This window comes from Labrus bergylta, chromosome 12 (genome assembly GCF_963930695.1).
Source record: "Labrus bergylta chromosome 12, fLabBer1.1, whole genome shotgun sequence".
Classification (NCBI taxonomy): domain Eukaryota; kingdom Metazoa; phylum Chordata; class Actinopteri; order Labriformes; family Labridae; genus Labrus; species Labrus bergylta.
The window spans coordinates 8,485,969-8,513,508 of NC_089206.1; the positions used below are offsets into that span (position 1 = coordinate 8,485,969).

Here is a 27,540-nt window from a genome sequence, read left to right on the forward strand (position 1 = left end):
ACAGGAAAAGAAACATACCGGGTCTGGTGCTTTGATTCAGGCTCAGTAATCTGGAGGTCTGGATAAAGCCCTGGCTTAGAGACCACTTTGGAGAGCCAGTTTTGGGAGACTTTAGGAAGGAAGAGGTGTAGTAACTGTTGAAATTTGACTGGAATAGGATTCTTTTTGATAAAAACTCTACTTGGGATCATAAAACAGACATAAGATACAGATTGTTTGACAACATCTATGAACTTAAAAAAGAGATGGCCAGAGATGTAGCTTTTCAATCATCATTCAAAGCTTTATTTAGTAATGCTTCTTTAAAGGGATTTGAAACACTGGGGCACATTACTTCTCCTCATTATCAGCCTGTTCGAGCCACATTAAAGCAATTACATTTCAGTTTTCTCAGTATTAATGCATGCTTATTTTTCCAAATCAGCCAAAGCCCCTCCTGGGCTTTGAAACACATTCAACTCAAGCTACCACATACATTTTATGTTAAATGATGATTTTATTACCGCAGGGACAATGGACATAAGACACCTTCGTTTAACCCATTTTCAAGTTTCAGTTACACATCAAATCTGCATCTCTGTAAAACCGCAGACTACCTGCAGCGTAATGATTCTAACTTGAAAAGATGCATGGACAGTACGTGGTGAAAAGAGGCTCCTTGATAGAAACTGTTGAGTAGAGGGTTCATGGATTGGTGCATTATTACATGGTTAAAAGCTTTGCTCAAATGAAAGGATAATTATCCTGGTGCCACCCAGAGTGAGAGGAATTCCATCTCGTCTCCAAACTGACCCTGACACACATAATGGCGCACAAACAGAAGAAGAAATAGAGAGAAGGTCTAGTGTTCATTCTCTTTATCTATCTCTCTATATCTCGATCACATTATGTGAAAGATACTTGGGTTATTACCAAAGGATTGTCAGAGGCTTGCTGGGCTTGTGACTTCTCAACATTTTGACAATGATTCACCACATAAAATTCCTACCTCCTCTTAATTTTCAGAGGAGGTAGGAAGTTATGATACAGCAATGTTCTGATAAGTCTGCATCATCTGTAGCGGCTGCTCGATGCTAGTGTTTTTTTTTCTTCATTGAAATATTCACATCGAAAGAGAACATACACTCCGATATGCAGTGTTTTATAATGTCAGTGTCACAAACAGTTTTTATTTTTTGTGCCGTTTCCCTTCTCTCTTCTCTTAAGTTTCCCTAACAACCCCTTGCGATACCTGGGGGGGGTTGAGAACCCTATTTTGACAAACAATGCCCTAGAACAGTGGTTCCCAACCTTTCTCCCTACTTGTATCTAAATATACTGATCTCCCCCACGAGCCACAAGAAAAGAAGTGATACATTGCTTTAAAAAATTAACATTTTAGTAGTTTTCATTGATAAATTCCTGACAGAATATTGTTTTTTAAGCATATCAACTTGTGTGAAAGCTAATAACATGTTTTCTTAAAAAACTGAAATTGTTGTTTCCTTATAAACTCCTGCCCCACTTATCCGTGATAACATAATGATAACATTAGAACAACACCATTTATAATCAGTGCATGAATATTATAACGGCTGGATACAGTAAAAGCTGAGCAGACATGCAGACCTCTTGTGTCCTCTGGAGGCTTATAGAGTTGAGCAAAAATTGCTGAAAGTCGGGCCAAGTCAAACGGACCTGGGATGTCCTAAAATAGCCATTGAACAAACAAAAAGCCTTTATGATTTAATTAGAAAGTGGCTCTTTGCTCTGAAGCTGCCCTTGAGTCAGGCTTTTAGGGTCCCCAGCAGCCAAACATGTTGATTCTGAATTTTTCATTAAAAAAGAGTTTTACAGATCAGTGCCCTGATGTCTCTTTCATGCATGTTAGAGGCATTTAAGCCTCAGGGGGGAGCTAGCGGGGCTATTAAGACGTGTTTGGTTGATTATTAAACAAATTGAATGTGTTTTTAATGTTGTTTTTTACTAATTAAATAGTTTCATTCCTTAGGTTGGCTCTTTTTTGAGCCACATGAACAGCCATTTGATTACAGTAACACTGTCCCTTCGTGAGTGTTGTAGTCACCAGTAACAAAACGCTCCTCTGATGATTCCCTTTTGTTAATTACAGCCTGAACATCTGAGTAAGTTTTTAAGGAGGGACACTACACATTGTGGACTCTGCCAGCCTTCAGGACCTGTCTGTCCTCTCCTTTCCCTGTTGTAGGTGCTGACTACCCTGCTGTCCCTGGTTTGTGTGTACACAGAGGACCAAAGCCACCCCTCCCCTGCGGTCACTGTGCCGAAACCTAGACACCTTCTAGACCCCTGGAGCCTCTGTGCACCCGTACAGTTGTGAAAGGTCAGCCCCTCCATCACCACCCTCCGTCCGTCACATGCCATCTCTTCCCCTTCCCCTTCCCCTTCCCTCAAACCAACCTCCCCCTCCTCCTTCATCCACCTAGCTTCCACACCCTTCCTCACCCACCAACCCCCATCCTCACCATGCAGCTATCCCACTGCCCTGCCATCTCGCAGCATTCCGCAGGCCGTGCACACAGAGGCCTATTGTGTGTGCTGGGAGACGGCAGAAGGCAGCATACAGTCAGAGCACCAGAGAAAAAGGATGTGTGGGGCTGAAGTGAATTCAGTATTCCTGCTGTACACTGATACAGATCTATAGTCAAAGTTACTTTCACTGACATTACTGCAACATGGTTTTAAAGAGAACTATGGAGGATGAATGTTGAATGATTGCTCTCAGCTGGGCTGTTGTATTTCGATTATACATCTCTGATCTTGTAGGATGCTATAAATTGCAGCAGTCATATCTAGAGTCTCCTTTGGTTCTGGTTTCTGTTTTCCCTCAGTGTAGAGGCTTCTCAAGAGGCCCAATAAACTCTTTTTTAATACATCTCTTTTCATTCAAGCATAAATGTATGATTTGAAGGTAGCTCTATTTGGGTTCTCTAGCTGTTTTTTTTTCGATTTAATTTGAAGGATGCTACACATCCCATTTGGTTGGTTGTGATTTCTGTTTGCTCCTCAGAGTAAATGCTTCTGGTGTAACTCAATCAACTCTTTTCCACAAATCCCTTTTAAAATGATTGTGTATGATTTGAAGGTAGCTCTGCTTTGGTTCTCTAGTTAGTTTTGGGTTGGTGTTAGGAGAGGAGAGTCTTGTGTTTTTTCCAAGAGGTTTTATAACATACTGATGTTAACATCAGTAATACACAAGCTTTCTCTTAGTCTTGAATTGAATTGAATCTCTTTATAGCAAAACTGCTTAACGTCATGCAGCAACAATGACTTGACCTAACACAGCAAACTAGAAGACTTGACCAGACACAGCAAACTAGACACAGTTTTTAGTGGCACTGTATACTCTCTTAATTGTTTAAAGACCACCTATTATTGATTCAGCTGGGTAACTGGCAGGGTAAATTCCTGAAATGTTTTCGTTGGTGGACTCGTCAGCATCCACACTGGTTGTGGTGCCTCATTAACTTAAACCAAAAGATCCTACGAAACCAGAATTAACCTTCTGTCCTACCATTTTTTTCTTTTTTTTTATGGACAACTTCTGCGTTTAACGTAGTATCATTTCAATCCACCAAACAACTCCTCGTGATGAATGCTTAAATGAGGAGGGGTTGTTCAAATCTTTCTTTCCTGTATGTGGAATGAGGGGGGCTCTCGAGAAGTCGTGACCCTGGAATTACTGTGCCTCTCCCATGACAAAGACCCCCTTTCAAGCTCACTCACCTGGACTATGTAGAGAGAGGTACATGATAAAGATCACACAGACGCTTCATCACCGTTCTGGCTCAGCTTCACAATAGCTAATATTGGCATAGATTTGCTATTTTGTCAGGAATTTTGCTATTAATATAAATAAACCTTGAAAGAGGTTAGTGTATATGTGAGGACAAATATACAGATATAGAATACATAGGCCTAAAGACAGTATCTAACCCCTGAATAGGAACAATTTAGATCCATCTTGAGGGAAATGTCCTTTAATCCAAACCACAGCAGGGTTGTTCTTTAAAGGGGAACTCACAACCTCTTGCCAATAATGGTCTTTGTCCAAACAGACAAGGCTCTCAGAAAGTTTGACTGCAATGCAATTTGAACATGAAATAACTGCACTCTTGATTGGTCAGGTCAAAACTTGCAGGTTGCCCAAGGAGCTGCAGATTAATCCATAATCCAAGAGATTAGACGGAAACAAACAACCCTGCTGACCCACTGTGGGTTCTCATGAGCTAAGGTTTCAACTGAAAGTGGCATCGCATTTATAAGCTTCTATTTTATCTATCCTCTCTAGGAATATTGAAGGAGTCCCATATAGGAAATGATTCCTCGCTGTAGCCATGGAAAAAAACAGAGCAATGAGAGGAATGCAACGTTGCTTTGCTGTAATCATTTAAGCAATATTTGATGAGTATACACGTAATTTGTGTTTATTAAACATTTCAGTTCAGTGATCAGGTTACCTGTTACTTTGGTTTACTTTGCGATTCCATCTAAGTTTTCAAAAATATACTGATCCAGGTGTGCAGAGACAGGTCAAGAAAACATATAACTCAAAAATTTAAAACACATTTTTTTATTCTAGATCATTTAATGGAGACAATGCTGAAGTTTGTCTGATTGTCACTTTCCAGATGGTCATTCCTCAATTAACAAAACCTAATCAACCTCATCATGTACACTGTAAGAGATTGAACTTCAGTGTATACCTTAATTTTAATGACTGATATATTTTTAGGATAATCCACAAGAAAGCTATTTTTTCAATCCCGTGTTGGTCACTGTGACACAGAAAAGACTCTGAAACGTATATACAAAAGTTCTTCAATGCGTTATTTTTTCAGGCGGCTCTGAGATTTCTTTTTTTATCCTCAGTGACATGTGGTCAAGTCAGAGCTTGACCTCTGTGCTGCCACTTGTAGCTGCTTTTAATGTGAAAGTGAATGTGCATCTCTTGGCCAGGCCAGGCCAAGCAGGTCAGGGGAGGAGGAAGGAGGGCTGGAGTTAAAAAAAAAAAAAATGCTGCTAGATTGAGGGGAGGGAGATGAGTTTCAGGTTTCAGCCTGACAGGGGGTCTGGGGGAAGGACTGGTATTTTGGAATATACGAAGATCCATACAAGGCACAGTGGACATAAAACCGCGGTGCTTGCCCTGACGCGGTGGGTGCAGAGTGCCAGCTGGGGCCCCGCGTTGGATTCCACTTAGATTTTGGAGGAGTTTGACTGCATGGTGCCATAAGTCTCTGGGATCTCACACTTAACACACCACTGACTGAAAAGCCTGGTCTCGTCCATCTCTTCACTTCTCACCCTAGCTACTGCATGTCTAATATTTAGACATGTTCAGCTTTGTGGACTCAAGGACTGTTCTGCTACTTGTAGCATCCCAAGTTGTTTTACTATCCGTGGTCAGATGCCAAGAAGAGGATGACCGTAAGTTGCACACTTTTTCTTGAATGTTACTTTTTTCCTTACCAAAATAATGTGGACTGTTACTCTGGTAAATTTGCTGTCCTTCTGTTGCTTTTGAAATCTTCTCTACCTGAAGTTTCAGGAGGACAATGGAAAACAAATCAATTGGTTGTTGTGTCAAGTCGAATGAAGAGTACACCTGTGATGGGCTGGGATTCAGCTTCTCTGCTACATCACATGCCTTAACATTGAAGTTGTTAATTGTTTTTTGATTCAGCAAAGTGTTTTATGTTAAGCAGGCCATTAGTAGTCTTTACAAGTAAAAAAATAATAATTTCATTCTGTAGGATTTATGAGGCTGTCAAGGCACATCTGTGTGGGATGGAGGACCAGGTGAACAAGTGTCTGTTTGTCCTCACCTGGGTCCTGCAGCTCAGCCTTTCCTTCTGCTCTTTGTTTATATTGACGTGTCTAACGCAGGATATTGATGCCAGAAATGGCTTTAGATGTCTTCTATTTTTACCATTTAGTCCCAGAAAAGCTTGTAATACAAATAAGAATCTTAAAAGGTGAGTGAGCTATGAGTGTAAGAGTTTTTTTTTTTTTTAGGCTCAAACACAGGGTTTAGCCAGAAGCAGTTTCAGGATTTTCTTGGTGTGACGTGACAGGGTCAGACAGGACTTGACCCCAGACTAGCAGGCTCAAAGGGTAGCAAGACAAGAGTAGAACAAGGGGCAGAGTGCACAGCAGGGAGTCAACAGATGATGGACGTATAGTTGTATTTTTAGAAAGTTGCTCCTAATTGCTCTATGTTTGCTGCCTCAGATTCCCTCTCTATTAAAGCATTAATCAGCTCTTAGAACAAACCAACAAATTGTAACAAAAAAACAGTGGTGAAGCAGAAAGCACAGATTTTAGTTTCTAAGTAGCTAAACTCATTCCAGATCCGGTTCTAAGCGGCTTTGTAACATGTACGTGCTAAGTATCGCTTTCACAAATCTGCTTAAAAAACAAACAGCAGCAGTTAGAAGGTGCAGCCCTAAACTGTGTGCATTAAACAAATCACCCTTTCTTATTTCCCCAATGTGTTTGCACTGGCCCTTGACACAGCTATGGGGTCCAGATGGAGAAATTTAGAAAGGACCTTGTGTTTACTTAAGGCAGCAGCTTGTCAATTGGGCACAGTATCCCTGTAAGAGGGGTTCATTCATACGAGCAGGAGAGCAGGCCTTGCAGGTCAAATATACTCAGCCAATGAATTGAAATACTTTAACCAGGGCTTTAGACACAACTGTGAACTGTGACTGGTGTTGACATTTCAAAGCTGCCATAAAATACACAAATCTGAGGTTTTTAAGTTATTTTTAAATCTTTTAAAACGGTTGAGTGCTCCACAGCTACTGATTTGTACCAGTGCATTTTGGGTGGGTACCAGTGCACCAGTGCACCTGTTCATCAGCGTAAGGACCCTTACTCCATATTTATCCATGTCATACAAACAGACTCTTTTTATTTCTGCATTATGCTTTTTTTAATACATTGTTTCTGTCCATGGTGCTACAGTTAAGGATGAGCCTTTATTTGATATAAGATAACTTTTATCTTCCCCCTTCTTTCTTCTATGTCCCTCCCCTTTATTCACTAAACACCCCACCTCCATCTCATCCCCGTACCGCTATTACTCCTCCTACTTCCTTTGCCGTGCCCCTTGACCCCCTTTCATCCTAATACTCCAACAACACTGTTTAATCTCCCAATAACTTTCCCTATCTAATTCTCTCTTTAACTCAACCCTCCTGTCTTCTCACATTGCTCCTTTCCCCCCTCTGCCACGCGCCTCCTGCTGGCCACCACAGAGGAGGCAGGCGGCTGCATCCAGGACGGCGATCAGTATAATGATAAGGATGTGTGGAAGCCCGAGCCGTGTCAGATCTGTGTGTGCGACAGCGGAGCAGTTCTGTGTGATGAGATAATCTGCGAGGAGATCAAAGAATGTGCCAACCCTATCATCCCATCTGGAGAGTGCTGTCCCATCTGCCCTGCTGATGCCAGTGCCCCCATTGGTTGTAATTTATTTATTCACATTCACATAAATAAATTACTCTTTAAGCTTGCATTTATGTCCCCCTGGCTGACACTTTTGAATCGGGAACTTCCTCAGGATCTATATGTTCTGCCTGATCTTGGCTGTAGAAGCCACTGATAATAGATTTGAGATATGATGTAGATGTAGATGGCTTTACCTGCAATGAAGCACATTAGTTTCATGACTTTAGTTTAAGTCAATACATTTATTTTCCTCCAATCAGATCCTGAGGTTTCCCTATTCCAAAGTGAACAGGACATGCTTGATTTGGATGCAAACCAGATAAGCGACATAATCAGGATGATCTCATCCTCAATGAAGGTTGACTTCATGAGGAATCGGATGGATTCTGACATGTGTCTTCTGGTTCTCCTCCAAATCAAGTCAAACACTTCTGCTTATTTTAACTCAATACTAAGATTAAGCCTGCATTCATAATGAGCCTCAAGGCAATTATTTATTTGACTTAATTTAAGTTATTCCACAGAATTTAGAGTGGGAGCTCTCATTTAATGTGAGGAATCACATGAAGAATACCTACATAAACCTGTCAAAGGGATGAATCACTGCACTCCTGTGCTGTCTGCAGAGAACTTCTGATTCATCATATTTACAACCAGTTGACTGATTCTTAACAAATGCAGACAAGCTGTTAAAGAGGGGATGGAAAGGTGAAAACTCAAACAACTTTGCTGAGATCAGACTTCCTGCTAAAAAAGAAATCACTCAGGCCATCAGAAATAGAAGTATTCAAAGAAAGGTATAAATGTCTAATAATCTAAGTTTAAAATGAGCTTTTCAATGTCCATTAGACTCCAGCTAGTACTACGGCTTTTATACTTTTGTTTACCTTTGCTTGTTTTAACATTATGCTGTAAGGATCATATCTAAGTACTTATTTTATCCCCCGGTGCTTGCTTCTGCTTCATCCCTCTTGGAATTACCCCTCACCATTAATATGATCTAGATGAGGTCTTTGCCTTTGGATTTGGTGAATGTCATTTGATCACATTAGCATAATTCAATTTCTTTTCAGGTCTCCTTACCCCAAGAATCACAGACAAGAATCAAAACACTCAATTGTCCCAAATGTTAACCACTTCTACTATTTTTTTTTTCCTTCCCTCCACCTTCACACATCCATCTACAACATCAGAGACGATCGGTGCCAAGGTGAGGCAGTGGGTTGTGGGAAAATATTTGGTATTCACTCGCTCAACAAGTTACCATATCAAGATCATTCTTTAAAATGTGTCACAATGAGCATTTGTATCTCCGTGAAGTCTTTCAGGCCACTGACGTCTCGTATCTCCTTTATCATTTAGGGGCAGAAAGGTGAACCAGGAGATATCGCAGATGTAAGTATGAATCCTCTGCCGGTCAACATACTTAAGTATTAACTTCAGTAGTCACTCTGTTTCTCCACAGGAAACTTTAACTTATAACACTTTGATACACAAAGCAAATATTGGCCTGAGCTAGAAAACCAAAAACTAGTCTTACAAAAGCTTTTAACCTCTGTTGTTTCTATTCAGAGTGAATATTTACAGAAGTGTGGTCCCTTTTCATCACCAACAATGTTGATTCAGTCCAACGACAATCACTTTCACAATGCACACAATTTCGTTATCTTGTTTTTGTTGAATTTTATGTTTCGCTCCCCAAATCCTGAGAAAACATCCATCTTTTTGTTATTCACTAAGTTTCCCACTTCTTAAGGGGCATACTCACTAATAAGAGTCTAACTACAATGTCCACTAATCCCTAATTGAACTTTCTATAAAATGAGGAAAACCCTGCATTCCTGGGACATAATGAACCCGATCAAATCCTCTTAGATCCTCTCAGCAGCATCGCTGCAAGTGCACATGTCAGGTGAATAAAGTCAGCCAAACCAGAGGTTAAGAGGAGGTGATGTTTTCAGTAAAAAACTTTTCCAGTCAAATGTAATCCTCATCACATTGTGTTTTTTGCTTCTACAAAGTTGGAATGTTTTCCAGAAACTGGTTGTACCAGACACAACATGAAAGATTAGTCATGTTATAAAGAGTCATTAATGAAATAAGCCTCAGAACTCTGACGAATGCCTTTCTTTTCATCTGTGTCCAGGTTGTAGGACCGAAAGGACCACCCGGCCCTATGGTAAATATCACATTTTATTCATATTATCGAGATAATCATGCATTATTGGTTATTGGTGCAGTATATTAGTAATCTGTTTGATAAGGAGTTTTAGGCATATTGGATATATTAATGAGACAAATATCTGTGTTTCTGCAGGGCCCCTCAGGTGTACAAGGATCACGTGGAGAAGCTGGCGCTAAGGGTGATAAGGTAAGGGACAACACATGGTGTCCAAAAAACACCATTCCACCCATCTACTCAGTAAATAGTTAAGATGAAATCATCTCATGTAGTTGTTGTTGTGGGATTTCAGCTTTGGGCCTTTGACTAGATTTGGTCATTCAAAAACAGTTAAGAAAATTATCCAATGTTGTACTGTTAAATATTAGAGTGTCATTTCAACTGAAATGAAAGAGCTTACATTGACCAACTACAACAAGAAACAAGAGTGGCCAAAGATAATCTTAGAAAACATCTTAATGCATGTGTTTGGGTTCTGTGATTGAAATATGGGAAAAGTGCTCTCATGACTCTTTCAGTTTTCTAGTTTCTGACTTGAAGTCATCTTTAGTATTCCTGGGGATTGGTGATTCTAAGATTAAGACCCTCTCTCTCTTTTCCCTAGGGAAATATTGGACCTCGAGGAAGAGATGGTGAGCCTGGCACCCCTGGAAACCCCGGACCTGCTGGCCCACCTGGACCACCAGGACTTGGAGGGGTGAGTCTAGGGCATAGACAATAGTCCATTAAATCTTACTTCTCTTACTCAGACTTAAGACCCAACATCACTGTTATACTCCTATTCTAGTTCACCTACTATAGTGCATAGTGGTAGAAATGCTTAGGTAAAGAAAAATATGATGAGATGGCCTAATGGTAAGACGTTTGAAATAAATTAAGGGCATTATGAGTTTTTTTTACCATCACCAAATCCTGGGTTTAAATGATGGTAAAAATCACAGCAGATAATTTCAGGACAGAAGTAATGAATGAGCATGTAAGTTGATCCATGCATGAAACCATTACAAAGTAAGTTCATAAAACTGTTCAGATTGAGAACTGATTGAGACTTACTGTCCAAATGGATTTAATTCAGTAAGCTTTTATACAGTGGTAAAGAATGAAAACATTGGTTTACATTAGCATGGTGCAGGTGCAGACATCTTTTTGTTGTTTTCTTTAATGTGAACAATTTAAGTAAGTCATTCTGTTAATCTTGTTTTGTTGCAGCTCTGGGTAACGGCCAGGCAGCTCAGACAGGATAAATGACATAAGCTGACTCCCATTCTTTGTCTGTTCTGTGTTTTTTATTTATTTGATCTGATTGTTTCAGAACTTTGCTGCTCAGATGGCTGGAGGTTTTGATGAGAAGTCTGGAGGTGCTCAGATGGGAGTGATGCAAGGACCAATGGTAAGGAGAGCTCTGTAGAGTCAGTATATTGTATAGAGGGAGCATCTCTGATGTGTTCACTGTTAGCTTTACAAAATGATAAGACTTCTTCACTGACATCTCGCTTGTCTCAGAGATGCTGCCCAGAACAGGTAGTAACAATAAAAGAAGTTTGCAATGCTGCCACCCTGTGGTCTAGTAGTCACACTCCAACACAACAAAAATGTCAGCTGACTTTTTTACAATATAAGAATTGTACTTCATTCTTGCTGACTCTACACTTCTTAAAAAGAGTACGACCTACATTTGCCTTAAGAAATCTTTTTTTTCTGAATTAGGTATAGTTGGGAAATCCCAAGTCAAAGATTTTACAAAGTTCTTGCAGGACCGTCAGTTGATATCAACATTAAAAACCTTAAAGATATATTTTTCTTAAATCTTCTGAGCCCGAGGGGGAGTTTGTTTTTTGGGTTTTAATCACCCTCATTAGGTTGAATGTTTTTATTTAAGTTACTTATTTTAGTAGTGTGTCACCCTGTGGGGTATTAGAAACTTAATTGTGTACTTACATCTTGTGGTCGTCTCGCAGGGTCCCATGGGTCCTCGTGGTCCACCTGGACCTTCTGGAGCTCCTGTAAGTATATTCAATCCTTTTCCATATTATCATGTGATTCATCAGAATAACCAAGCCACTGGTCTTGAAATACAAAGAAAAAAAATGTTGATATGTTAAAAAAAAAAAATCCTTTATACTTATTTTCTGTTGTTTGCATCTTTAGGGGCCACAGGGTTTCCAAGGTGCCCCTGGTGAGGCTGGAGAGCCTGGTCCAGCTGTGAGTATCCCAGAATGCATCAGTCCAATTAAGATTGTACCAGTCAAAATAAGTTGTTATGTTTAGGACTTATGACAGCTTCTACAGAAATACATACTGATTACTAAAAGTATCATATGCGTACTGAGGTGAAGCTATCCAAATGTGTAATCACAGCAACAGATTACGCAGCGTTTATATTGTGTAGCATTGTGTAGTATAATTTACTTTTGCTGTTCTCATAACAGGGTGCGCTGGGACCCAGAGGACCATCTGGACCTTCTGGAAAACCTGGAAGTGATGTAAGTGTCAAGGTTTAATCTTCATTAAAAATCCATATCTGTAAAAAAAAAATAAACTCCCTATACTCATAACCATATGCACCACCAGGGGGCACTGTCTATCTCTTAACAAAACTGGTAAAAATGATGACTTCACAGAACACAAGCAGCATACATATTTTTCCACCACAGTAAAGGGCAGTGCACACTGAGTCCTTTCAGCACAACCATTCAGTTTCTTAATTGATAGTTCCACTGTCTGCTTTTTTTAAGGGTGATGCTGGCAAACCTGGAAAAGCTGGTGAGCGTGGACCTGCAGGGCCTCAGGTGAGCATACGAAAAGAGATTTTTATCTTTTGTTTACTCCTGGATTTCACCACACGTAGACGATAAGAGAAGTCAACAGAAATGAGTTCAGTATTCCTCGTGCAAACGTTTTGGGTTTGTATTTCAGGGAGCTCGTGGATTCCCTGGAACTCCTGGTCTTCCTGGAATCAAAGGACACAGAGTAAGTGTTTCCACCTGTCATGTTGGATATAAATAAGTGATATGTATTCATATAAATGTAACTTCTCATTCAGTACATCTAAGGACTGAAAGGGCGTCTTTGTCCTCATGAACACTGTCCTGTTTCTTTGTAGGGTCATTCTGGTTTGGATGGAGCTAAGGGAGAAACTGGCGCTGCTGGAGCCAAGGTAAGACCACCACAAATACCTTTTGTGTTAATATAAAAAATATTCCATTGTCATGCGGTTGCTCCAGTTACTTCTTTTAATCATTTTGATTTCTGTTCCCGTCAGGGTGAGTCTGGTGCTGGTGGAGAAAACGGAGCCCCTGGACCCATGGTGAGTTTCCAGCGCTTTATTGGGTCTGCCATAGACATCTTGGTTATCCTAGTATGGAATAGTAGCACAATGAGATTATAGAGAAGATGAACAATCAAAGCTATTATCGAGATAGACTTACATAATTGCATCTTTTGTCATAGGGCCCACGCGGTCTGCCTGGTGAGAGGGGACGTCCCGGAGCTGCTGGATCTGCAGTGAGTAACAAACTCACTTCCCCTTCAATCCTCTGACCATCCATATGATTACAGTTTGCTGTATTTGTTTATCATAACGTTGAATCATTAAGAAATTCATTACTTCATTGTCTCTTCATTATGGTGTACACCTCTGACTGTGCTGCCTTTTCACTCTTCAGGGTGCCCGTGGAAATGATGGTTTGCCTGGCCCTGCTGGTCCTCCTGTATGTACCACAGTTTCCACTTAGTATCCAACTAATTATTGCTTTTAGAATTTAGAAGAGATGTACCCTAACCTGCCGCTTCTTCTTCTGTATACAGGGGCCTGTTGGTCCTGCTGGAGCTCCCGGTTTCCCAGGATCTCCAGGAGCCAAGGTTTGTTTAAATCAGCTCACCATTATAAAGCATCCTCAGTTTTACCTTTAAATCAATAGGTTCTTCCTGAAGTAGTTTCTAGCAACTGGTATTTTGTTCAGTTTGGTTGCATGAAAATATATCCTGATAAACTCCAATATGCCTGATACTAGAATAAAAAAGTGATTGCATGAATTGCATCTAAACAGAGACATATTTTATCCCATCTATATGTGTTGGATTTACAGGTCAATTAAATAGAACTTTTTCCTCACCTGTTATTGACAAATGTGTTGTCTTCTGGCAGGGAGAAGCTGGTCCTACTGGAGCCCGTGGATCTGAAGGACAACAGGGACCCCGTGGAGAGGCTGGAACCCCAGGATCTCCCGGACCTTCTGGAGCATCGGTTCGTTTGTCATCACTCATCCTCATTCAGCTGAACCATTCTTACTCAGGGTTTTTTGTCTCCCAGTATGATGCACTGACTCTCCCTCCCTCCTCTTTATAGGGTAACCCTGGTACTGATGGTATTCCTGGATCTAAAGGATCAGCTGTGAGTCAATCATGGTTTTAAAGCCTTCCAACGGCTTGTATTTCTTTATATTTCATAATATTACTGTTTACTTCATTTTCATTTTCTGTTGTGTCTTTCTTACTTGAAGGGTGCTTCTGGTATTGCTGGCGCTCCTGGATTCCCAGGCCCCCGTGGCCCACCTGGACCTCAGGGAGCTACAGGACCTTTGGGGCCAAAGGGACAGTCTGTAAGTCACTCAGAAATAATTGTAAACTCTGTGCAACAAAAAACACTTTAAATGAATATTTGTGGTTCTGACTCTTCTCTCTTCTTTTCTTCTCTCTCGCCATGTTCAGGGTGACCCTGGTCTTCCTGGATTCAAAGGTGAAGCTGGACCCAAGGGAGAGCTTGTGAGTAGATTACTTTGACTTAATAAGTGATAACTTACCATATATACCATGAAAAAGTTGAAACATATCTTACATTTCTTTTTATTTGTTAGGGACCTTCTGGTCCTCAAGGTGCCCCTGGCCCTGCTGGAGAGGAAGGAAAGAGAGGAGGCAGAGGAGAGCCTGGATCCGCTGGACCACTTGGACCTCCAGGAGAGAGAGTAAGTAATCAGGATTTACAGTAATATCTGTGAAAATGCAAACATTTGAATGACTTTTGTTATAATATGCACAATCTAATCACATTTATCACTTTTCAATTCTTTCCAGGGAGCACCTGGTAACCGTGGTTTCCCAGGTCAGGATGGTCTTGCTGGTGCTAAGGTGAGTCCTGTATAAAAGTTCAGTTTCAGTCAGAACCAACTCCAGCATGTTATTGTCATAAAACCAGCTGTTATGTTTCTACCAGACTGAAATATAACTGACTGATGTTTAAGGCTGACCTCTTTCATCTTACCTTCTGCAGGGTGCCCCCGGTGACCGTGGTGTTCCTGGTGCTTCTGGGCCTAAAGGTGCTACTGGAGACCCTGGACGCACAGGAGAGTCTGGCCTCCCCGGAGCCAGAGTGAGTCCTACATCTTTACTTATAACTGCCCTAGAAAGAGTCTGACAGTGTTTCTAACTTACAACCTGAAATGGCTCATTTGGCTTCATGTTAACTGAGAGTCTCCAAATGTGTGTGCCTTTCTTAGGGTCTTACTGGTCGTCCCGGAGATGCTGGTCCTCAAGGCAAAGTTGGAGCTTCTGTGAGTACAATATTAGCCCTTAAAGCTTTGTGAAGCTGCAGTGTGTTTTCTAAGGGAAAAGTGCTCCTAGTAACTGGTAGTAGTTCAGGACATGCACAGTTTGATTTGTTATAGTTAGCTTGTGCTAAGTGTATGCTCAATACACATGAACTTAAATTTACATTCTAGTAAAATAGTCTTACTATCACTACTGCACTATTGTTATCTGTCTACAAATGTTGTTGTTGTGTTTTAATATACAGTATATTCAAACTTTCTGTATCCAATGTATCCTGGATTGGTAGTTTAGGTTTGTGCTACCTTCGTCTAACTTGTCCCTCTTTAAAGTAGCTATGTCAATTTGTTTGTCTGAACATTGAGAGTGATGCAAAACATTAAACAAAGTTATTGTATGCGCCTACTGTACATACTTGGCCAATAAATTACATTCTGATTCTGCTAAGACATAGCACCACAATGTCCATGCACATGTTCATATAATGATAAGTGTTATCTGTAGCTTTCTGTAGAGTTCTTATTTTTTACCGTGTGTCATTGACAGGGTGCCGGTGGTGAGGACGGTCGCCCCGGCCCACCTGGTCCTCAGGGAGCCCGTGGACAGCCTGGAGTGATGGGATTCCCTGGACCAAAGGGAGCTAATGTACGTTTGTATTATTGTTTATTAAGTAAGGAACTCTTAGGGTGTCTTTGCTATCCCACACAGGAAAATGCTAAAAACCTTGCAACGCACAGACTGAATATATCATACAAAGTCGTAAAGAAAATCAGCTGTACAGTATTTAACTAGCCAAATATCACTATTGTTTAAATATGACCATCTTTTATCCTGAACCACCATAAGGTAAAAACTCAAAAGGTCATTCACTGTCATTTCTCTTCTAAAGGGTGAATCTGGAAAGCCAGGAGAGAAGGGTCTTGTAGGTCCTCCTGGTCTGAGAGTAAGTACATTTTCTGACACGCCTCTTTAAAAACTCAAAAATGGATTCATCATTTCCTGTCTCCAGATCTCTTTTCCTAACTTGAACACTCTTCTCTGAACAGGGTCTGTCCGGAAAAGATGGTGAGACTGGTGCTGCTGGACCTTCCGGCCCTGCTGTGAGTATTTCTGTGTAATTAATGCTGTGAGATATGTCATACTGTAATAGTTTACAGAGTTTACAGTCGCTTGTGTTCTTCACTGATCCCCTGTGTTTGATTTGTATTATAGGGACCTGCTGGAGAGAGAGGAGAGCAAGGACAGCCCGGACCTTCTGGCTTCCAGGTGAGTTAATTTTCTCATTAAACCCAAAATAAAGTAAAATAAATAACAACATCACCAACTCCAGAGCTTAACCATTTTCAAAATGAGTACAAACGACAGTGTACATTGTTTGACGGACTACAATCGCAGAGCCATCACTACAAGAAAACAGCAGCATCTATTTTCACAGGTATCATGTAATTAATCCCTTTGCTCCTGTTGAACAGGGTCTGCCTGGACCATCTGGTTCCCCAGGAGAGGCTGGAAAACCAGGAGACCAGGTGAGTGTTTACTTGTTACTTGAGATTTGTTTCAACCTTAGCTTCAGTGTTGTTGACAAACCTCTTCACCCCTCTGTCTACGAATTACACGTTACCTAAAGCTAGTACACAGTAGTACCAACTACATAGCAAGTGATGATATTTCTGACCTTATTATGCTTACTCTTAAGCAAAGTAAAAACGAAACAAAACTGCCTTTAAGAGTAAGAAACCTCGAGCAGAACCAGACTCATGTTGAACTGCTATCTGCTGGAACAGTTGTGAGGGAATAGAGGGAGATGCAGAAAGAGAGGGATGGAACTCCAATGAATAGAAAAGATTTATAGCTACAATACCAGTAATAATGGTAAAAGTATGTGTAGTATTAGCACAGTTAAGTATGATAATAGACTGAGCAGTCTAATGTTAACATTAGCAACCATAATGATAATGAAATGAGGAGAACTGATGATGTTACTTGAAGAAGTTGAAGTTGAGCAGCTCTTAGATTCACTTTAATATTGGGAATTATGACAATAGATGTAAGGCTGTGATTCATAGTTGCAGCAGTTGACTACAGTCCTCAACACATTGGCCGCTGGTTTCAACTCCGGATCTCGGCGCTGTGGCTAAACTATCTTTGTCACATAAATCTGCTCATTCAATGAATTTCCACAAAGCTCTTTGAAGACAATCTATGACAACATTCCCTACTGTTTAAGACAGAACAGCATACTAAAGGATGGAAATAAAACCATTTTCCTGCACATAATAAGGATCCTTCTTCAGTGAAGATCTGTTACAGCATCTCTCTTCACGACAGATGTAATGACTTCCTCTGTGAAGAAACATTCTGGATCAAAGTTTTCAGATGTATATATGATTTTTGAGTAATGATGAGAGCTCAACTGTGTAAAGTGTAGATGTATGTTATTACCTTCAACACAGAAATAACACTGCTTTATCTTTTCTCTCTGCAGGGTGTTTCTGGAGAGGGTGGAGCTCCTGGTGCTGTTGGGCCAAGAGTGAGTTACCATGGTTTCATGTTATTGATGCTCAGTTTCCCTGCTAAGACTAATACATACATAGCTGGTTATAAAGGTCCTCTAATGATGTTCAATTTGAGTCATACATGTTTGGTATTTATATATGGTTTGCTTTCAGATATACTTACATCATAGAACTGAAGAACTTCAGGAAACTTTAGTTTCTCTTTTTGATCGGGTGTCCTCTTGTCTCCTAACAGGGTGAGCGTGGTTTCCCCGGTGAGAGGGGTGGTGCTGGAGCTCAGGGTCTACAGGGACCTCGTGGACTTCCAGGAACACCTGGAACTGATGGACCCAAGGTCGGTGAAAGTCTTTCACACATACAGTATATTGTGTTTGGATTCTCATGTTCGCAGGAGTTTTAAACTTTTACCATGTGTGAATGTGGAGCCTGAAAGATGCTGACCATAAATCTACGCCCAGAAGAATCACATTTTCATTGACATTATTACTTAATACATAACATGCACTACTTCCATCACTGTAATGTGCATTACTATACAGATGTCCAATAACCCTGTAGGTTACACAGAATGCAATATCTTCATGTGCTTGCAGCTGAACGTATTTGTTTTAGAGTAGCACTGCAAATTTCAATGTGCACTAAATGACACTAAAACTCATTCTATTTTATAGTTTAAAGAGATACTACTCCTTGAGTTATTCTGTGTTTCTTCTATATTATTTGTCAACCAGTGAGCTCTAGTTATGTGAGCAGACAGAGTTATGTTGGCTAGCTGTTTCCCTCATTTTCAAGTCTTTGTGCTAAGCTAGGCTAACAGGCTGCTGACTGTGGCTTTATATTTACGTTACATACATTTGAGGTTTATTAATCTTCTCTAATTCTTAAGCAGACAAAACACAGTTTTAATAACAAGATCCTTTTTGATTCAAATTCAGGGAGCCATTGGACCAGCTGGTTCTGCTGGGTCTCAGGGACCCCCAGGCCTGCAGGGAATGCCAGGAGAGAGAGGAGCTGGTGGTATCCCAGGACCAAAGGGAGACAGAGTGAGTAACAGATTCTTTTGTAGTAAAAATTCATGGCACACTAAACACAGATAATGTCATGACCGGAGGCCTTGTGGTTCCATGTATGGTTAAAATACAGCCGTCCTCTTTGTTCAACAGGGTGACAACGGACAGAAAGGACCTGAGGGAGCTTCTGGAAAGGACGGTTCTAGAGTGAGTTCAGAACAAATCCTGTGTCTGTCACAGTGAAGATTTCTGACAGAAAAAAATACATTCAGTTACACCCAAACTCTGTTTTCTATATCCTGTTTCTCACATTGTATCTCTCCATTTCTTTTCTCAGGGTTTGACCGGTCCTATTGGTCCTCCCGGCCCATCTGGACCCAACGGTGCTAAAGTAAGAATCCTTTACTTCAGAGAGGAGGATGTTGTCAGCTGAGTCTGACACTGAACAGATTTGTGTTTGTATTAAAATATTCATACTTTGGTTTTGTGGTTTGACTGACTGCTTTTCTCCAAACTAGGGTGAGACCGGACCCAGTGGCCCTACTGGTGCTTCTGGTGCTCGTGGTGCTCCAGTAAGTCCCCTTTTTTTGTTTTTAGTTGTTTTTTTTAATGAATGTTTTATTTGTTTTCTTACAGCTGGTTTTACAACTTGGTAGAAAATTGAATGTAAAGACAATTAAGTGTTTTGTAGGATCCTTTGTCCTTGACAGAGCATGATGCTGTTGCTAAAAAATGGTAGCATTAAAATGACTATATGTAGGTATTGGTAAGATGCATTTTAACTATAAGAAAATGTCTTAGACTAGTTACTTATACAGGGAGAGGTAAAGATGATGACATAGATTTGATGGTTATCAGACAAGGTTTGAATATGAAAACCTTCTACCACTCAAAGGCTATCTGTAGCATGAGTATTAGTGTCCTAATGCAGGGAGAACAGGAGGATGACAGGATAGCTCTACACTACATTTTGACTGGACCATTCCTCTGATATCTCAATTATTTTATATCTTGTTCGTCTATTTTATCATCCCCTCTTTCATTTGAAATCAATTTGTTCCAATTCAGTTTCTTTTTATTGTATGGGGTTAACACTTCGGGGCCTGAAAAAAAACAACATCAGTGTCTCACCCAGTACTTGCCCTAATCCCTAAATCTCTTCTGTCCTCTTGCAGGGTGACCGTGGTGAGGGCGGACCTCCTGGACCCGCTGGTTTTGCCGGACCTCCTGTAAGTATAGTATATCCACGACACATGTAGTTCAACTGACACCTGCTTAGAATTCAGTGACATTCTCTTAATGCTCCTTTTTGTTTGGAAACATCCAGGGTGCAGATGGTCAGCCTGGTGCTAAGGGAGAGCTCGGTGAGGCTGGACAGAAGGGAGAAGGTGGTGCTCATGGACCTCAGGGACCATCCGGAGCTCCTGGACCTGTGGTGGGTACTCAAAATAAAGTCCTGGGAACTAAAGTCACAGTCATGGATATATACAGTCTTTGAAGTCACTCTAGTATGTTTCCAAAATGATGAATTAATTAATGTTGCTTCTCTTTTTCAGGGACCCACTGGTGTGTCTGGACCTAAAGGAGCCCGTGGTGCTCAGGGAGCTCCTGTAAGTTCCTTTTTTTTTTAATAAGATTAATGAATTTCACACAATTCATCACATAAAAATCACATTCATAAACTAGTATATATCACTGAGGGGGGAGACAGCTCTCTCTAATGTTTTGAATTTGGATTGCAGTACCCATTTTAATCGCTACGTATTGCATATTGCTCCTTTAAACTGCGAACATTTATGGATAAAGATAACCCCCTTGATTTATAAAAGTGAGCTTGGACGCTGAAGAGGTACTAGAAATCCTCTACCTCTACCCATACAAAGCTCAACATTGTAAAGTGTGCAAAGGCGTTACAAAAAACTAAGTCTGACATCAGTGGGCCGACATGCACAATACAAGGAGTTGTTACATGTCAGGTTTCCTTCTGTTTAAAAGGCATGTAAGGTTCAACACTATTCTTTCAGATAGCACATTAGCTTACAGTCTGTTTGCAGACTTAATAAAAGCATTTAAGTTCATATGTGTCTTGCCTTTAGTGTATTTAAAACAGCAACAGGAGAATGAAGGCCTTAAACCAGACAGCTTGAAAGGAGATCAATAATTCATATTTGCTGAATACTGGATATTCTATAACACCCTAAAACACCTTCAGTATTAATTGAGTTAGTTATTGGTATAATAGATATATCACACAGTTCAACATGTCGGCTATGTTTATTGAACTCTTGGTGTCTTTGGCAGGGTGCTACTGGTTTCCCTGGTGCTGCTGGCAGAGTTGGATCTCCTGGTCCTAATGTGAGTTTTAGTATTAAATTCATTTGTTGATGTGATCCTGGGTGATTTTTGAAAATGTATGAATGTATTTCTTCTTACCTTTTGAACATATTCCTCTTTCCATCGCAGGGTAACCCTGGTGCTGCTGGCCCTGCTGGTGGTTCTGGTAAAGATGGGCCAAAGGGTGCTCGTGGTGATGCTGGTCCTCCAGGAAGACAAGGAGACGCCGGGCTTCGTGGACTTGCTGGCATACAAGGAGAGAAGGGAGAGCCCGGAGAGGATGGACCACCTGTGAGTTTGATTTTGAACCTACAAGTCACTGAAGTCCACCTCAGTCACATGCTGATTTAACTTGATATTTACTCATATTGCACCTATTTCACTGGTAAATCGATTAAAGACCATATGATTAAAGGTTAAGTGTTCTTTTTCCTGACTCTTTAGGGTGTTGATGGGCCTTCAGGTCCTATGGGTCTAGCTGGATCTCGTGGTATTGTTGGTTTGCCTGGTCAGCGTGGAGAGAGAGGCTTCGCCGGTCTCCCTGGACCTTCTGTAAGTGCTGTGTTTAATAATGTATGATTTGAGCCTTTTTTAGACTCCATGGAAGCAGATAAATATCTAAAAATGTTTTACCAAAGACACACACTTATGTTAGGTAGACCGCCATCTTACTCTGCGTTTAACTAAGATAGATAAACTCTTGTGAGTTAAAGAATCTTTGAGGAAAACGTTACTCTAAGAAGTGATTCTTCTTGATAAGCAAAATATATTCTGTCATTTCACAGTAAAAGAAGCCTCTGAATTGTAATAATTACATTTTCATCTGTCTTTAGGGAGAACCTGGTAAACAAGGAGCATCTGGTTCTACTGGTGACCGTGGACCCCCTGGACCTGTGGGACCCCCCGGACTTAGTGGACCTGCTGGAGAGACTGGAAGAGAGGTCAGAACAACACAATTTTTAAAATAACAGCACCAGGAGCACCAGGACCTTCCCACCTTGTTGGCCAGCTGTAGAAAATGAGTTCAAATAAAATATGTTTCTGTATCTCAGGGCACCCCTGGATCAGATGGACCTCCTGGTAGAGATGGATCCACTGGAGTCAAGGTGAGAGACTTAAGCATCATTTTAACAGTATTAGTACTGAAACCTGTCAGGAAATGGCTGCTTATAAGGCAAAACTTTCATATGTTTTACAAGACATGAGGGCACAAATGTAGAGGGGAAAGAGGGATGTGACCCGCCTTTAGATACCGTTAAAATGATGCAGTGCGCAAAGAAACAGATATTTAATTTGGATCTGTGTGGTGACCACATGGATCTTTATGTCTGTTTTTTGTTTTTTGGCAACATAAAACATAAAACATACAGGTAATACAGATTTACTGTTAAAGGCATATGAACTGATACAAAGTGATACTTGCTGATAAGTATCTGTAATGAGTAAGTGTTAGTCTCCCACATTCCACTACTCATGATCAGTTAAAGCGTTTGAAATGTCATTGAAAACTTAACAAGATCATTATTTGAACAGCTTTAGATATCCCAAGCTTACGCTGGTCAGTTTTTCTCTGGATCTGGTCACATGACAACTCAGTTTCTCGCCCTGTGAACGTTATTGCTCCTTATCCTGACTGTTCCTGGTCTCTTTGATACCTAACAGGATCACGATTAAAAGCCTGTTGTCCACTGTTTACATATAAATTAAAGATTTTTCTTCCTCTTTATTGACAAGAGTAGCATTTAGATCCATGTTCATCAAAGTTAAAGACACCTGATAAACTACCCCGTGTTACCTAACATCCTCTTGTCTGTATTTGATACAGAAATAAAAGCAAATGCAGAGTACTCTTTCATATATTGAATTGAAAATATGTTTTCTAAATCATTTTCCTGCACATTGATTTTTAATGTTTGACAAAAAGCTAGTTTCCAGAAACTGTTCTTATCCTCACTAATCATCTTGTGTTCACTTGTAGGGAGAGCGTGGTAACACTGGTCCTGCTGGCGCCCCTGGAGCTCCTGGTGCCCCTGGAGCCCCCGGGCCTGTTGGACCCCTTGGAAAGCAGGGAGACAGAGGAGAGTCTGTGAGTATCAAAGGAAAAAGGCACATTTGTGTGCACTGGTTTTTCAGCGGTAACACAAAGAAGCACTCACTCCATCTTTCTGTCTTTAGGGAGCTCAAGGACCTGCAGGACCATCTGGACCTGCTGGCGCCAGAGGAATGGCTGTAAGTATCGCTATCTCAAACTGCAAGAATATCATTAAGTTTTTTAGATTTTAATTAGATTCAAGTTATTAAAAGTGCTACTCATGTGCAGCCATGCATTCTAATACATGTTAAACCTTTAATCCAGGGACCCCAAGGACCACGTGGAGACAAGGGAGAGGCTGGCGAGACTGGAGAGAGGGGACAGAAGGGTCACCGTGGCTTCACTGGTCTGCAGGGTCTTCCTGGATCTCCTGTAAGTAACCCAAAACTTAGCTCTGAGCTCACCTCTGCTGTACCATCATTCATCTTATATTCCCGTCACCTGTCAGTTCTACCTCTGATCTGTAATTCTGGTTCCTACAGGGTCCCGCTGGAGATAGCGGATCTTCTGGACCTGCTGGACCAAGCGGAGCTAAGGTGAGAAAACCAAGCAGGTGAAAAGAGAGTGAAAGAGAAGAAAAGGGAATCATTTTTACATTTATATCCGGCAGCTTTAATATCCAGGATTTGTGATGGTAATGAAGGGCACGGGTTAGTCTTCCTGTAATTCTCCATTCACCTGACGTAGATGGGGACGGGAAAGGCCACGTTCTTTAATTACCCACTGCTGAGATAAGATGGGCAGCTGAGGCGTTTTGTAATTACCCTCTGCAAGGAAGAGAGGCAGACTGACAGGAGGGACTATGATTTGTGAAACCACTCCTGCTGAGATGGGAAATGGGCTTTCATATCTTTTCTAGATTAGCTGAGCACTGTGCATGATAAGAAAAATGGAGGGAAATGTCACCAAACAGAAATCTTCATGCATATTAAGGCAAAGGGTCTGTAGGTGAGGCAATGGAGAGAAAAAGCTTGCATATTTGAATTTCTCTATCAGATAATTTTGTTTGTTGATGGATCTGAAAATGTAGTTCTACATTTTAAATTAAACATAAACGTTCGGTAAATACATTTACATTTACTCTCCATAGGGACCACCTGGACCAAATGGACCTGCTGGCAAAGACGGATCTAACGGAACGCCTGGCCCTATCGGACCCCCTGGACCTCGTGGACGTTCTGGAGAATCTGGTCCTGCTGTATGTACAATCTAAAACCACCATAATGCCTTAAAATGTTTTTCCCTGCCTGACTGAACAACCCCCCCCTTATCCATTTCTTACTTCCCTCCTCCTTCAGGGTCCTCCTGGTAACGCCGGACCCCCTGGCCCTCCTGGTCCCCCTGGCCCTGGCATCGACATGTCTGCCTTCGCCGGTCTGGGCCAGACTGAGAAGTCCCCAGATCCTCTGAGGTACATGAGGGCTGATGAGGCCTCCAGCTCCCTGAGACAGCACGACGTGGAGGTGGATTCCACACTCAAGTCCCTGAACAGCCAGATTGAGAACCTGCGCAGTCCCGATGGCAGCCAGAAGAACCCCGCTCGCTCCTGCAGAGACCTGAAACTGTGCCACCCTGAGTGGAAGAGCGGTACGTACGAGTAACAATAAATATTTAAAAAACATAAGAAGGGAATTAAATAAAAGACCTCTAGGCCGTGTAAATCATATACTGTGCTGTATACTGTATACTATATATATACAGCAGAACAAAGATGGCTGCCTCATCACTCTGTGCAACACTCTGTGACATAATTAGACAGGCAGCCCTCTTTAATGTGTACCTTTCTCTATCCATTTAATGATTGGTTGTGAAAGAGGTCATCTCAAATGTTATTTACTTGATGCCAAGGACAGAAGGTAGAAAACCTTTATAAAGTCTCTGCACCAAGTTCATCATGTGAACAAGATGAGCGTTTTCTTATCCTTAAAGTAATACAGCAAAACCAGATACCTCAATGTCCTTACCTGAAGTACGCATGCACATGTTTTAGGAGTGGTTCACCCCCACAATGGGTCACATACAACTTGCTCAACATATTCAAATGAGCTTGCCTTCTAAAAATGAAAACAACATTTGCTGAACATGCATTCAGTTAAACATGTTTTATCCCCTTCGCTCGTCCCCCTACAGGTGACTACTGGGTTGATCCCAACATTGGCAGCACAGTTGATGCCATCAAGGTCTTCTGCAACATGGAGACTGGAGAGACCTGCGTCTACCCGAGCATCGCCAAGGTACCACAGAAGAACTGGTGGACCAGCAAGAGCAAGGACCGCAAGCATGTCTGGTTTGGAGAGACCATGAATGGAGGATTCCACGTGAGTACACTTTGACAAAAGAAACACAGCGATCATTAACAGCATGATGTTGACGCTTGGAAGTTGCTAATAAAATCCCCCATCCTCTTTTTTGATTGTACAGTTTAGCTATGCTGAGGATGGCCCTGCAGCCAACGCTGCCAGTGTCCAGCTGACCTTCTTGAGGCTTCTGTCCACTGAAGCATCCCAGAACATCACTTACCACTGCAAGAACAGTGTTGCCTACATGGACCAGGCAACAGGCAACCTGAAGAAGGCTGTGCTGCTGCAAGGCTCCAACGACGTCGAGATCCGTGCAGAGGGCAACAGTCGCTTCACATACAGCGTGTCCGAGGATGGCTGCAAGGTGAGCTGCAAAAGAAAAAAATAATTATCAATGATTAAGAGTTGTGTTTGGTTGTTGTATTTAAAGGGCTGTGGTTAATGCATTTCTCTGATCCTAACCTACAGAAACACACAGGCCGGTGGGGCAAGACTGTCTTCCAGTACAAAACACAGAAAACCTCCCGTCTGCCAATCGTGGACTTTGCTCCTATGGACATCGGAGGAGCGGATCAGGAGTTCGGAGTGGATGTAGGCGCTGTCTGCTTCTTGTAAAGTGGAATATCACAATGGCCCCCCAAAAAACACAGGAAATAAATAAACTCAACCATGAAACACTACACACACACAAACTTCCACAATAAAGAAGACTGGAAATTAGAAAAGAAAATTGATACTTTTTCTCTCACAATGAAGTGCTCTCCAAGTCTTATTCCCTGGATGTTAGCACTGAAGGGCACCGGCAATATCTGTACACCACACCAGCATTCTCTGTCAACCCGCTTCCTGAGATCCAGTCATGTTTCCCATGGCCCGACGTTGACGGGAATGAGTCCGAGCCAGGAGGAAGAGGCACCAAGCGAACAAGTTATGGAGAATAGAAACATGACTTGATGTCACTTATTTATTGTCTAACCTGAATGGGCAGAGTTGAGGTAGGACTGGACGGGTTCACTTTGTAAGTAAAACAAGCCCCCCCCCCCTTATTTCCACTACAGAATAGCCGCACAGCCTCTGTCCCGGTCCTACTCCACCTCCCTCCCTGTTTCCCTCCTGACACACAAATACGACGTTTTGAATCAGATAAACAAAAATATTCTAAAATCAAATCCAGGTGCTCCAGGCCTGTCCATCATGAGCCTGAGCAAAACCTTACCTTACTGTGTATTATAAATCCTTGGTTCTGTTGTTGTAAAAGTCTGTGTTTATAAACAACCAGATGGTTTTATATATATATTTCCACATTATGTGTGTACATGTGTCTATATGCACACCAACACTTTTTGGAAAGTGAGGTTACATTTGGGATGTGCGTTTCGATGTCCTGTACCCCTTGACTGCCCATCACAGGAAGGCCCAGCTCTCATACAAAAATTAGCTTTGAAGAATTTGAATGAAATTAATTTTGCTTCTTGTTATCGTAGTCATCCAGATTGTGTAATGCTACCTCACGCTGACAAACAAAGTGAAAAATGTTGAGTTAAAATCTGAGCAGGCCAGAGTTTTGCTTTCTGGTGGATCTGGGGCTGTCTGTGCTTTGGGTTGATCTCTCTTCAGAAGGTGCTATGAGTTCTGTAATTCAGTTTCCACCAAACTCTCCCCATCCCAACCCTAATTCCCACTAGCCTCACACCACACGCTCACACTCCACCCTGCAGGAGGGGTGCAGTCGGGTTAAGACAGGGGAGACAGTGGGTTGCTTGGTGGCCTCCTCTAAAGTCAAGTACCCCCAAAGCTGAACGTAGGACTCCAAAGACGGATGCTTAAAATCAATCAGGGTGGGTTGTCTGTGTGTGTGTGAGGGCGTGTACATTTTTTGAACTAATTTTATTATGATCATTTTTGTTTTTATTTTGTTACACTTCTAATTGATGTAAATTGGAAAATAAAAGGAAAACCGAAGTAAGACTGAAGTGGATTTTTAATTGAGTTTTGAATAAAAACAGAAATGCCTTGGGAACGTATTTCTTCTTTCAACAGAACCCGTTACGATTTTCTTTCATTTCATTTGTTACTCTTGTATTTC

At 41.4% G+C, this 27,540-nt stretch overlaps 1 protein-coding gene across 2 annotated transcripts; it reads left to right on the top strand.

The window, feature by feature from the left end:
• The first annotated feature begins 5,146 nt into the window (after positions 1 to 5,146).
• LOC109986083 (collagen alpha-1(II) chain-like) lies at positions 5,147 to 27,416 on the top strand. Of its 2 annotated transcripts, XM_020636630.2 has the most exons (54): positions 5,147 to 5,448; positions 7,284 to 7,490; positions 8,670 to 8,686; positions 8,839 to 8,871; positions 9,623 to 9,655; positions 9,794 to 9,847; positions 10,263 to 10,355; positions 10,971 to 11,048; positions 11,617 to 11,661; positions 11,807 to 11,860; positions 12,088 to 12,141; positions 12,394 to 12,447; positions 12,575 to 12,628; positions 12,762 to 12,815; positions 12,921 to 12,965; positions 13,109 to 13,162; positions 13,324 to 13,368; positions 13,466 to 13,519; positions 13,806 to 13,904; positions 14,007 to 14,051; positions 14,161 to 14,259; positions 14,369 to 14,422; positions 14,515 to 14,622; positions 14,732 to 14,785; positions 14,928 to 15,026; positions 15,154 to 15,207; positions 15,749 to 15,847; positions 16,092 to 16,145; positions 16,249 to 16,302; positions 16,415 to 16,468; positions 16,675 to 16,728; positions 17,688 to 17,732; positions 17,954 to 18,052; positions 18,654 to 18,761; positions 18,882 to 18,935; positions 19,066 to 19,119; positions 19,247 to 19,300; positions 19,904 to 19,957; positions 20,056 to 20,163; positions 20,285 to 20,338; positions 21,030 to 21,083; positions 21,192 to 21,353; positions 21,507 to 21,614; positions 21,896 to 22,003; positions 22,115 to 22,168; positions 23,041 to 23,148; positions 23,238 to 23,291; positions 23,419 to 23,526; positions 23,637 to 23,690; positions 24,245 to 24,352; positions 24,453 to 24,741; positions 25,285 to 25,472; positions 25,576 to 25,818; positions 25,923 to 27,416. In XM_020636630.2, exons 1-54 carry the CDS (start codon positions 5,355 to 5,357, stop codon positions 26,067 to 26,069), a joined length of 4,464 nt encoding a protein of 1,487 aa, XP_020492286.1. In that variant the 5' UTR covers positions 5,147 to 5,354; the 3' UTR covers positions 26,070 to 27,416. The 2 variants fall into 2 exon arrangements, with proteins under 2 accessions (XP_020492286.1, XP_065817748.1); XM_065961676.1 differs by lacking the exon at positions 7,284 to 7,490.
• Positions 27,417 to 27,540: the final 124 nt, after the last annotated feature.

Coding starts and splice junctions, on each gene's coding strand:
- LOC109986083 (XM_020636630.2), top strand. CDS start 5,355: ATGTTCAGCTTTGTGGACTCAAGGACTGTTCTGCTACTTGTAGCATCC. Junction 13,520..13,805: donor CAGGATCTCCAGGAGCCAAG/GTTTGTTTAAAT, acceptor GTCTTCTGGCAG/GGAGAAGCTGGTCCTACTGG. Junction 17,733..17,953: donor CTGGTGCTGTTGGGCCAAGA/GTGAGTTACCAT, acceptor GTCTCCTAACAG/GGTGAGCGTGGTTTCCCCGG.